The sequence below is a fragment of the Asterias amurensis genome, chromosome 5 (assembly GCF_032118995.1).
Source record: "Asterias amurensis chromosome 5, ASM3211899v1".
NCBI lineage: Eukaryota > Metazoa > Echinodermata > Asteroidea > Forcipulatida > Asteriidae > Asterias > Asterias amurensis.
Genome location: NC_092652.1, coordinates 25611687 through 25623764, shown reverse-complemented (window position 1 = coordinate 25623764; position 12078 = coordinate 25611687). Strand labels below are relative to the sequence as shown.

Below are 12078 nucleotides of genomic sequence, written 5' to 3'. Positions count from 1 at the left end.
AAAATAATATACCGCCCTCAAGCGATAAGACACAATGACGCTTTACTGTAAAAGTTTGACCTAAGTTTCACTGCAAAAGAGGTGGAATTACCCGCAGGCAGCAAGACAAAATAAATGGTTGATTAATGCATACTGATGACACAGGTCTTAAAATAAACCAAAATACTGTGATTTATTGTTTTGACTTTTGTCTATTAAACGGTATTATTGTAATCAGTCATAATGTGTGCCACTTTGAATAGATTTTGCGGGGAAGCTTTAAATCTTTGCTTTACAAAAAAAGTGACTCTGTAACATTTCAGGGCATTTCTACTACTAGACCGAATCTTCTGTGCGGATGTTTATATTATAGTCATTAAATTATGCGCTAATTCGCTTTTTTCATCTTCTTAATTTCTCATCAAATTAGCAGACCCCATGCAAAGCTGGGACATAATTGGGGTGGGAAATTCGACATAAATTCAAAAGTTATAAAAGTTACAGCTGACCATTATTTTTTGAGATGTGCCACCCTTTTCATATAAAAATTGATAAAACATCTATCTTCAGTGCGATCTCCATGAAGTGTAACATTATATTAGATGTCTTCTTTCATTGATGTACACAGAGTCTGACGACACAGACCAGGTGGCTCTTTTCGCCAATTATGTGATGTCACAGGTAACGGAGTCTCTAGACAGCGGTAATCATTTATCCTGTGGAAGAACCTGCCGCGTGACGTATTAGAACCGGAAGTAAGGGGCCTAAAGGTTTACATTGCACTTCCGGCTCAAAAACGTCACCACAATTACCAATATTAAATTAGGGGGGAAAACGATGAAATAATGTTCGAGAAATTTTGAAATTGAAAACTAGTAGGCTTACATTTATAACTTCGTTGTAGAGAACTGCGAGTTTGTATGACGTATAGTTTATAAACGGACTGCACTTCATGTTTAGTTAATTCCTAAGTTCAATGGATCGAATATTCTGTTCTCTGTGAATAACATACTAAGACCAGTTTTTTTTTAAGTTTCTAAATTCCATTTCATATTAACAGCAGAGCTTAAAATTCCAGTATCATTGAACATTTCCTAAGTAACCATTTACAGCAGGGGGGGGGGGGGGGGGCTGGGGCTACCTGTGAAGGGGACAGGTAGGCTAGTTTCAGAGCAATCAATCTTATTTTGTTTTAGTATGCTCCTTCCGCCAAGCGATGTTTACCTTCCAAAAATACCCCGCACCAGATGGTAACAATTTCCTTGCTTATCAAAATGTTAGTTTTGTTTAATCTTTCTCGAAAGTTTGTGCTTTTTACAAGTTTAATTATACAATTTTCATTTTCATTTCATAGACATTTAAGCGCTCATTCGCGCACTTCTGCGTTTTTCTCAGTTAATAGTTATTTTTTCGTCAACTCAAAAATTAATGACAAACTACACACCTGTGAGAAACGTTAAGAGAACATTAGGCTACAGCGTAAATATAAACCTAGTTTATAACACAGGCCCAATTCCATAAAGAGCTTCTTAAAAAATATTGCCTTACAATTATCATCAACTCAAAAATTAATGACAAACTATACACACCTCTATGACAAACGTTTAGAGAACATTAGACTGTCATGATAAACCTATAGTTTACAGGCCCAATTTTACACATTAACAAAAAATATTGCCTTACAATTTTCTGCTTAGCAAAGATACCAGTCATAGCTTGTACTTGTGACATTTTGACAGGTCCTTTATTCGCCGGTCAACATAAGTAAGCTTGTTGTGCTGCAGCAGCTTAATAAGATTAGGCCCAGGGCAGAATATGGGTTCGAATCCTGGCCTGGCTAATCAACTCTTCCTCTGTGGGGTAATATACTTCCTCTGTGGGGTCTTCGTCTACCAGTGTACTCAAGTGATGACTTTGATCTTGCCTCCCCAGCTCCCCTGATGTGCCCCTGGCCGTTCTCCTCCACTGTGCCTTGCCTTTTGAACGCACTAACAGGTCAGATTTTGGGCACCTTCAATCCATGCAATCGGACAATCGGAGGATCTTCAGAGTGGCCTTTTCTCAGACATAAGAATGTGGTTATCAGTTCTGTTCAATAAACACTTCCACTAAGAAGAATTAATAAGCGATTGGTAACAGCTTTACATCCAAATGAGCATTATTATTCGATATGAAAAATGACGATGCATAATGATTCATTGGGAATGACACATGGATATTTCACAATATTTTTCGTTCAAGGTATACTTTAGGAGGGGTAGGGAAATGAGGCTTGTCCGTGACTAACATCATGCCTCTTGGTCTATTGACACTATATCGTCTTGAGACGTTCCCTTAATGTTTACCCAAACACCTTGATCATGTTGTATCCAGAGTCAGGGGTCTCAATAACTCCCCTTATGGGTCAAAAGAGTGACAGGATGTGTTTTGCTCACAGAATCACCTCATCAGGCTGCCCGGGGTGGATACTTTCGTGAAACGAAAAGTTCACAAAATTATTTCCTTCCGAGACCCTGGCACATGGTTCCATCAAGTTTACGTTTACCGGTGGAATGTTGTTTTTTCCTGCTGTTACATTTTTGTTTAAAAATAGTTCATTACCTGTCTCAAATGGGTGAGCACTCAATTCATCTGACAGTTTGGGTGATAATCACTCTAAAATTTTAAAATGTGTATATCTAGAAAACCTGTAGAAAACTGCACAGTGACTCACAGTCATCCAGTTTCCCTCTGAATCTTAAAGATTTGTCACCGTGTCCCTGGAGAGACGTCTAAAGATAAACTGCACCCGTAGAATGTAACATTAAGACGCAACCTTCTGTTCAGTTGGTGTATTAGTTGTAGACAAAATAGCCTTGATGGGTACAGGTGTGGATCTACGAATAGTTTGTTTCCCGGTGTTCTATTTCTTTCTCTCTCTCTCTTGTTATGCGGTTCAAGGAGAGAACAAGTGAAGCATTGTACCAAGTTGCAGCTGAACTGTATCTCCACGACGCCCTCTCTTTGTAAACAGGTTGGTAAGTTGTCTCAAAGTTTACCCCGGGAGCTCCTTTCCATGCACCCCTCCATCCCCCTTCAAATGCCACAATTTCTCTAAAAGGTAATTTTGATTGTTTTGCCGTCTTATTTTAGTGACGCTTCCAGCAGACCTTTGCAAAATGGACGCGAAACCGTAAGCTGTTATTCCCTTCACGGAATGTAAAATATGTCTCCTCGACATGACATAGTTGTTCAACAAAAAAATTAAATAATATTAACAGTACAAAAAGTGATGTCGCTGGTGATGTTTAAAACAAACTTCAAAACTGTCTAGACAACGGGTCCCAATAAAATCTGAACATTTTCCTTGACCAGAAATTAGTTATCGGAAATGTCAGCTTATGCTCAAAGTCTCCAATGTTAATTATTCGAAATACTGTCTCTGTGACACATTTTACCTGTTGCACGGTGCTAAGTGTGATGTACCCGGATTCTGCAACAAAATTAACCACACCTCAGCAGCTAAAAAGGACGTACTTTTGAAATAAAGTTTATCAAAACAAGCTGAAGGCATTTCTTTGGGAATGCTAAATTTAAGATGCTTACTAATTCCTTGATTTTTCACCAAATAGGCCAACCTATATTGGTCGGTGTCTGTCGCTCCGGGACCTCAAGCTATCATCTCTGATTCAGAGTAGAGTTGTCCACAAGTCCATCATCTGAGAGGGGGAAGCATTCGTCGAGGAACCGTGAACTTTTAACCCTGTTCGGTGGATCCACGTCGTTGTAACTTGGGGCTTCTACTGGTGTCTGCTTTATGAAAGATTGGACATAGCAACAACCATAACATTCCGTGAACCTCTCCTTACGAATTGTGATGAAGATGTCGCCCACATACTTGATACTTTGGATGACTGTGTTCTTAATCGAGGCTGGGGTAATTACGGCTTACTGGCCACCGATTATTAAAGAAGCACGACTTGACCAACCAGGTGACCATGCATGTCAACAAATAGTAAGGTGAGGAGCTTTAACGGTTTTCCCGGTCATTTTTCGGCAAGCATGCGGCAAATTCAAACGTCACACATACTTCCATTTCTCGCGCAATTAAAAGTTTCTCAAAAAAATCTTACAATTTCAAATTCTTTTGGTCGTGCTTTTACATCAGTCTGTTTTAAATAACAACTCTGTTTTCTTTACCCGATATTCATCATTCAAGACACTGGACACTATTTGGTTGTCAAAGACCAGTGTTCTCACTTGGTGTATCTCAACATATGCATAAAATAACAAACCTGTGAAAATTTCGCTCAATGTGTTATTGGTCGTCGAAGTTGCGAGAGAATAATGGAAGAAAAGGCGCCCTAAGTTGTGTGCTTTCAGATGTTTGATTTCGAGTTTGCAAAATCAAATTCTGAGGTCTCGAAATATTTTAGTGCGAGATTACTTCTTTCTCAAAAACTACGTTACTTCAGAGGGAGCTGTTTCTCATAATGTTTTATACTACAGCTCTCTATTACTCGTTACCAAGTAAGAGTTTGTGCTAATAATTATGTTGAGTAATTACCAATATTACCAATAGTGTACAATGCCTTTAACAGTTGGTTTATAACATTTGGTATCAAAATCATATGCTGGGTTCAAGTTTTACTGCGATTGCAAAATTGTAACACACAACATTAAACGAACTGTTTCACTCTCAAAGGTGTTATGATTATTTACTTGTAGGTGTTATGATTGTTTTAACAAGTTAAAACTTGTTTGGAATCTTTCCCACTGTCAATCAATATTAATCCTATACTAAGCTCAAGGGAATTGGGCCTACTACAATAATCAGACGATATTTAACAAGAATTATTTAAACGTTACTACGTGAGAGTACATGAAGCTAACATGAGAAAATAATCGGTTCTTTAGTAGATAATTCAGTTTTTATAATTCGACATGGTTTGCACGATGTTGACTTTTAGACCGGAAAATACGATAGTCATATAAGTTCGAATTTAATGACTTCCTTGACAAAATGAATTTAAGTGGTCACTGACCATTATTGTATAATGTCCTTGGTCCAGCTCATCAGTTAGTACAAGTGTGTTATTCTGATAGATGATAAATGATGACCTGTAACTACTCACCAGGTGGCCGTTTAGACCCATTTGAAGAAGAGGACCAATACACCACAGTTTAAGAGTTAATGAAATATCATTATTTAGTTTCAAATAAACACACCACAAACCACTGGTGTAATCCACACAGAACCTTGTACAAACTGAATGACACGACTTCGACAAACGCCCTCCATAAAACAAATAAATATAATAATATCTTTTGAACAAACTATTTGACCTCATCTTTTCAAAATAGTGTCTCAATTATGTCTCTATGAGAAATATAGAATAGCTGTTGCAAACTGTTTACCAACCAAAAGGACCTAATGGTATAGGTTTTAAAAAAATTGTAAATGGCCCGAGCATGAGTCTCCTTGTTCATAAAGACTCTTTTATGGGGTCGAAACGTAACAAATTTTTGCAATCATGTCAGAATCAGTAAGTAAATTCTTGATTTTCATTAACTTTGGAGGTTTATTTTGGTTTAGATTTAAAGAAATGGTCACAGTACCAGCAGTGACAGTTTCACATCATCGCGTGTTCTACGCACCGTGTGGGGATTTCATCAAATTGTTCATGTGCACCTCCCGAAGGTGGGTATCTGTCAAAAACGAGATTTTAAACTTACACAAACCTTTATTTTGTTTGTTGTGACAATTTTCATATTCTTTTAAGAGAAGTTTTGATGTATTTTGCTGCCTTTGTTCTGTTTCTTATAAAAAGAAAATAATGTATATTTAAAGGCACTGTACACGTTTGGTAATTACCAAAAATATATATTAGCATAAAACCTTACTTGGTAATGAGCAATGGTGCGCTCCCCATAGTATAAAACATTGTGAGAAACGGAAGTAGCGTAGTTTTTGAGAAAGAGGTAATTTCTCACTCAAATAATAAAAGACTTCTGGCAGATGTCTTTTATTCCTATCTAAAAGCATGCACACTATTTTGTACAACAAGGGTGTTTTATCTTTCATCATTAATTTTCTTGCAACTTCAATAACCAATTGAGTTCAAATTTTCACAGGCTTGTTATTTTATGCATGTTGGGATGGACCAAGTGAGAATACTGGTTTTTGACAATACTACCAAACGTGTTCAGTGCCTTTAAAGTTGTGTCAGCTTTTTCCTTAAAACGATAAGCGTTTAGACAAAGTACTTTTGTAGGACAAAAAAACACAGTTTGAAGATAATGATAGTAGAAAGCTTCCCTGAAAATGTTACTTTCTGAGTTGCGGTAGTTTTTGTCATGAAAATAATTTTCGTCTCACTGATCATGAGACGAAAAATTTTTTAGCATGTAAAAACGTATTTTAAATCTGTGGACATTTGTTTTGTGTTACAAAAAGTACCCAAATCCCTTAAGCAGCTCTATGAAATAGGACCCTGGTCAAAAGCCACTCGGGAAATCTGTTCATCGAAGCCGGGTCAGAAGACATGCGTGTAAAGGAAAACCTGACTTAACATAGCTTGATTAATTTGACCCTAAAACACCTGTTATTACTTAGTGAACCTTTCCGAGGTCAATGTTGTAACTTTTAATTACCAAGCAGCATCCTCAGTAGTCGACCCTGTTTTCTTGAACGACAAACAGGTGATTTCCTAAAGTGGCGTAACTCGGTGTGAATGGGAGGGGATGGGGGCACAGGAGGCACGTCCGGCCCCGTGGTTTATTTTCATCTAACTCAAGTAAAATTGTCAGATATTGACCAACAAAGTTTACCCCCCACCCCTCCCAGCCCACCCAGTTCATTGCCGCCTTCCTCGTGAGTGAAAGGCATAAAATAAATGGTAACAGGACTAGAACCAAAATGGCTGTACTGGATATCTACTAGCTCTTGCTCGATGTTTTCTGTTGCACAAAATGTTTAAGTGCTCGTAACAGCACTAGTTTCACGATGATTTGTACTTCACCACCTTTCGGAATTAAACATTGGAAGATAGAGTCAGATTGTATGTTTCTGTAACTGTGTTTGACCGATTCGCACTACCCTTATCCAAGGCTCTCAACGAGGTTACAAATTTTGTAACCTCGTTGATACCTCGAAAAGCCATGTTTCGACCCCACGGTATCAAGTACTGTTATGTACCGTGCGGTATAGTATCTATGCAGTTCGTGAACTCAGAACGGGCCGTTGTCAGATGCAATTGTGTCCGCCATGCAATACTGTCCGCTCCGGACACTTTTGCATATGCAATCGTGTCCGGGCTATGAAAAAAACCGCCCGGTGGACATGCACATGACTGCGCGCGTATGCGAGCGTGCATGCACTGAACCTACGTATATTTTATGCAGCGTATCACGTATTTATGATTGAGGCGAATACCCAACGGCCGAACATCCCATGTCATTCATGACATGCACTTAGCTTTTAAAAAAATGGCGAGAGTGTTCCGTCGACCAATTACTGCAAGGACGGTTTTGCACGGGGCGGACACAACTGCATATGCAAATGTGTCCGGGCGGACACAATTGCATTATGCAGCAGCGTCCGGGCGGACACCATTGCATATGCAAAACCGTCCGGCGGAAATTATTGCGTATGCCATAATGTCCTCCGGATAGTATTGCATATAGAGGACATAATTGCATGCGACCGGTGCTTGCGTAAAGAGCCTTGGACAAGACTAGATTCGCACCTGCTTCATTTTCTCTTTCAACACTGACCATGATCTTTACATTGTCACAAAGTGTCACTTATCACTGATGATGAATGTGTCTTAATAATGATGTCATCGCCATTACTCTAGCCAGTCAGGCCATTCCCAAGGACTTCAATTAAATGTTACCATAGGAAATACAAAGTTAACGGTTTAGTGTAAAACATTTTTTACTGGGTAAGGTTTGTGCGCACATGGAGTATAAACATCATTATAGGGTCACGTGTATGAGAACAAATAGTCGGTATTTATAGCAACATTGGATGGGGGTGTCGATAAGTTTTGTAAAGAGCAATTTTCAATCCCCAACCATTTAAATGTATCCAGTCAATTCCCCCCTGTGGCTTTAAAGGAACACGTTGCCTTGGATCGGTCGAGTTGGTGTTTGAAAAGCGTTTGTAACCGTTTTTTATAAAATGCATATGGGTAGAAAGATGTTGTAAAAGTAGAATACAATGATCCACACAAACATGCCTCGAAATTGCGTGGTTTTCCTTTAACCTTGTCGACTAACACGTCGGCCATTTATGGGGGTCAAAATTTTGACTCCCATAAATGGCCGACCATGTTAGTTCGCACAGTAGAAGGAAAACCACGCAATTTCGAGGCAAACTTGTGTGGATCATTGTATTCTACTTTTAAAACATCTTTCCAACCATATGCATTTTATAAAAAACGGTTACAAACGCGTTTGTTTTGACCAACTCGTCCGATCCAAGGCAACGTGTTCCTTTAATTGACATAGAAAAACACTTACAACCGTGAATTAAAATGTTGAATGATGGACACCATGTTCATGTTTTTGTCTTACCCAATCGGTGGCTGTAATCACTTTAAATTTGTCAAAGAAATTGTTTTATTTGTCCAATCAACGGGGGGCAATCCAGACGAAGTAAATTCACAGATTGCTCACTACTGTTGCATCCTTTACAACAATAAGGCTAAGCTTATGGATATAAATAGTTACACACTTTTCTGGCTCATTACCGTGACTATAAGACCCTACCTTTTAAAGCCATTGGACACTTTCGGTAAACAGTATTGTCCAAGGTCCACACTTTGTGTATCAAAACTTATAATATATAAAATAACAAACCTGTGAAAATTTAGGCTCAATCGGTCATCGGAGTCGGGAGAAAATAACGAGAAAACCCACCCTTGTTTCCACACGTTTCGCCGTGTCATGACATGTGTTTAAAATAAATCCGTAATTCTCGATATCAAAAAGTAAAGCATTTCATGGAATAATATTTCAAGAGAAGTATTTCACCATTACCTTCTGTGAACCCTGTAAATTATTTGTAAATCTGTGAACTTTTAATTTGTTTTCTGTACCGAAAGTGTCCAATGGCTTTAAGAGTACGCTTACTTTAAGTTTAGATGTTCCTGGATTCGGTTGACATTGAACTGAAAATTTCACATAATTTCTGAAGTTTTATTTTGTTACTTTGGTTTTCTAGAGCGGTATACCAAACTACTTATAAACGAGAAGTACGGACGGGATACAAAATACAGAGGGTGTGTTGTCCGGGATACCGGACTAATGGAACAATGTGTAAACGTAAGTATCATTATGTTCGAATAGTATTCAGGTTTCCTTTCAAATGAATTAATAATGCGATTTAAGCGCTATTATAGTATAGATGAGGGGAAATCTGTATCTTAAAACTTTAAAAAAGCTCTAACACATTTGGAAAGTGTATACTATGGTGGCCCCGAAGGGACATCGCATAACGCAAACGTGTGCGCACACGTATGCAATGTCGTGAAACAAATCGCGAATATATGCGCACACGTATACAATATCGTGAAACAATTCGCGAATATGTGCGCACACGTATGCAATGTCGTGAAACAATTCGCGAATATGTGCGCACACGTATGCAATGTCGTGAAACAAATCGCGAATATGTGCGCACACGTATGCAATCTCGTGGACCAAGTCGTGAATATGTGCGCACACGTATGCAATTTCGTGAACCAAATCGTGAATATGTGCGCACACGAGTGCGATTTGTTTTGCAATGTCGTGAATTTTATTGCATACCATGTTGCATACCATTAGGATGATGTCATAGTTGTGGATAATTTGTTACCGATCTAGGGAGTACTGTGGCGCTACAGCAGGCTCCCTCTGTAAAGCATGTGTATACCCAGGAACTTGGCACCAGGTCAAGGACGACCACACGCCTCGCTTGCCTCACAAAGAAGACTACTGCTGCAATGACTACCGCTTATCTCACTGTTGGAAAGAAACCCCCCAGATCATTAGACATTTTATTCAAAGGTATGCAACATGGTATGCAATAAAATTCACGACATCGCAAATAATATTCGCAGACGTGTGCGCACATATTCGCGAATTGTTTCACGACATTGCATACGTGTGCGCACATATTCGCGAATTGTTTCACGACATTGCATACGTGTGCGCACATATTCGCGAATTGTTTCACGACATTGCATACGTGTGCGCACATATTCGCGAATTGTTTCACGACATAGCATACGTGTGCGCACATATTCGCGAATTGTTTCACGACATTGCATACGTGTGCGCACATATTTGCGAATTGTTTCACGACATTGCATACGTGTGCGCACATATTTGCGAATTGTTTCACGACATTGCATACGTATGCGCACACGTTTGCGATATGCGATGTCCCTTCAGGGCCACCATAGTATACACACTGAAAGATATATTCGTCTTGAAACAATTGAAAAGTGATAGTAAGTTTATGCATAATATCCGTAACGACTCTTTATACATTTACTAATCATCACTGGCTTTAACAAAACAAGCTCAGATTGTGTAGAGTATTATTCTGTCCGGAGTGTCAGATGTCTTGGGTTCAAGTCCAAATGCGGACCATGTTTATTTTTTATCTCATTCCATGTTTTGGTTGTTGGTGTAGGGACCATACCAATATTAATGTGTAACGGTTTTAGCAATTAAGCCATAAATAACTCAATGCAAAAAACTCCATCAGTTATACTATTCGTACTATTTCTTGCCTTTGTGCCGAATAACTTTACCAATTTTTTTTACAGCTTGTCTGCCGGGATCCTATGGCATCAACTGCGCCTTCCCTTGTTCGTCGTTATGTTTGGAGTCTGAGTATGGTTCCTGCCGCCCTGCAGACGGTCGATGTACATGCCTATCGGGATACTTTGGAGTCATGTGCAAAGAGGGTAGGTACTAGACTTAGCATTTGAATTATGAATACCAATTATTATATTAAAAGGAAATAATGTGTTCGTACCTTACACAACGTATAAAGTTAATTGGTTTCAAGGTGGGTTGATTCACAATGGGATCACCTCAAGTGAAAGGGTTTTTGTTCTCTCTTTTTTTCATCCAAAGATTATTTTTTATAGTAAAACTTTGCATTAGTAATAGTTTCTTAACTCTTTTTTTCTGTGAGTAATTTTTTGTTTTATTCTTTTCTTCATCTGGTTATTACCAGAGTGTCCCTCTGACCGGTATGGTCCCGACTGCCAGCACCGATGTAGCTGTTCAGACACGGCGGCGTCGTGTGACAAGGAAACAGGGCTGTGTCGATGCGATCCCGGACAAAGGAACGAGCAGTGTCTATTGGCGATGAGTTCAAGATGTGAGTTGTGAGATGCAATATATTGCCCACTTTCCTCAAACAAATTTGTAAAGGAAATGCAATAAGTGTTAATTTATCAGCTTTGAAATCGTTGTTTAAAAACAGCATTGATTTTTAAAGTCACCTTGAAAAAAAAAAAAATAGTTTGCTCAGTGCATGACATGACTGAACGTTCATAGGCACTGCTATGAAAAGCTATAATCCACACGTCTTCATTTTTGCAAGGATACAAAGAAGTACATTATATTTATAAAGAGTTACAAAGTTTTATCGTTTTCCAAACAAAGGATCACATTTTTTGTTTTTCATTATTAAATCTCACATTTAGTTTGGAAGGACCCAAGAAACGCCCTAAAATAATGAATTTCCAGTTTTGTCAGGGAAAGGGCCAGTGTTCAGCAATGTTCCGGTTCTAATAAAACAAATTACAGAAGGTTGCTTTTCAGATGTGAGTATATATCAATTTTATGGATGTTTTTTTCTCCTTCTATTTTACAGCCGATGGCTACACAAGATCATCACATCCTTTGATATTGTTGTTGTTCTCGTTGTTCCACTTCTATACGTACAGCTAGTAAACCATTGACTGTCAGTACCAAAGAGCTATATATATTTACGATATAAAATTTTATATAGCCCTATGGTCAGTACCTGCTATCTTGAAGGGCGCCACCTCATGACCTATTTTGGACACTTGGGAAGTTATCAATTAGTGGATGCACTTGTTTATTCCC

General features: G+C 38.6%; 1 protein-coding gene across 1 annotated transcript; it reads left to right on the top strand.

The window, feature by feature from the left end:
- Positions 1-2853: 2853 nt before the first annotated feature.
- LOC139937851 (uncharacterized) lies at positions 2854-11933 on the top strand. Its single transcript, XM_071933199.1, has 7 exons — positions 2854-2992; positions 3591-3978; positions 5555-5659; positions 9188-9288; positions 10782-10922; positions 11198-11344; positions 11843-11933. Exons 2-7 carry the CDS (start codon positions 3836-3838, stop codon positions 11917-11919), a joined length of 714 nt encoding a protein of 237 aa, XP_071789300.1. The 5' UTR covers positions 2854-2992; positions 3591-3835; the 3' UTR covers positions 11920-11933.
- The last annotated feature ends 145 nt before the right edge of the window (positions 11934-12078 follow it).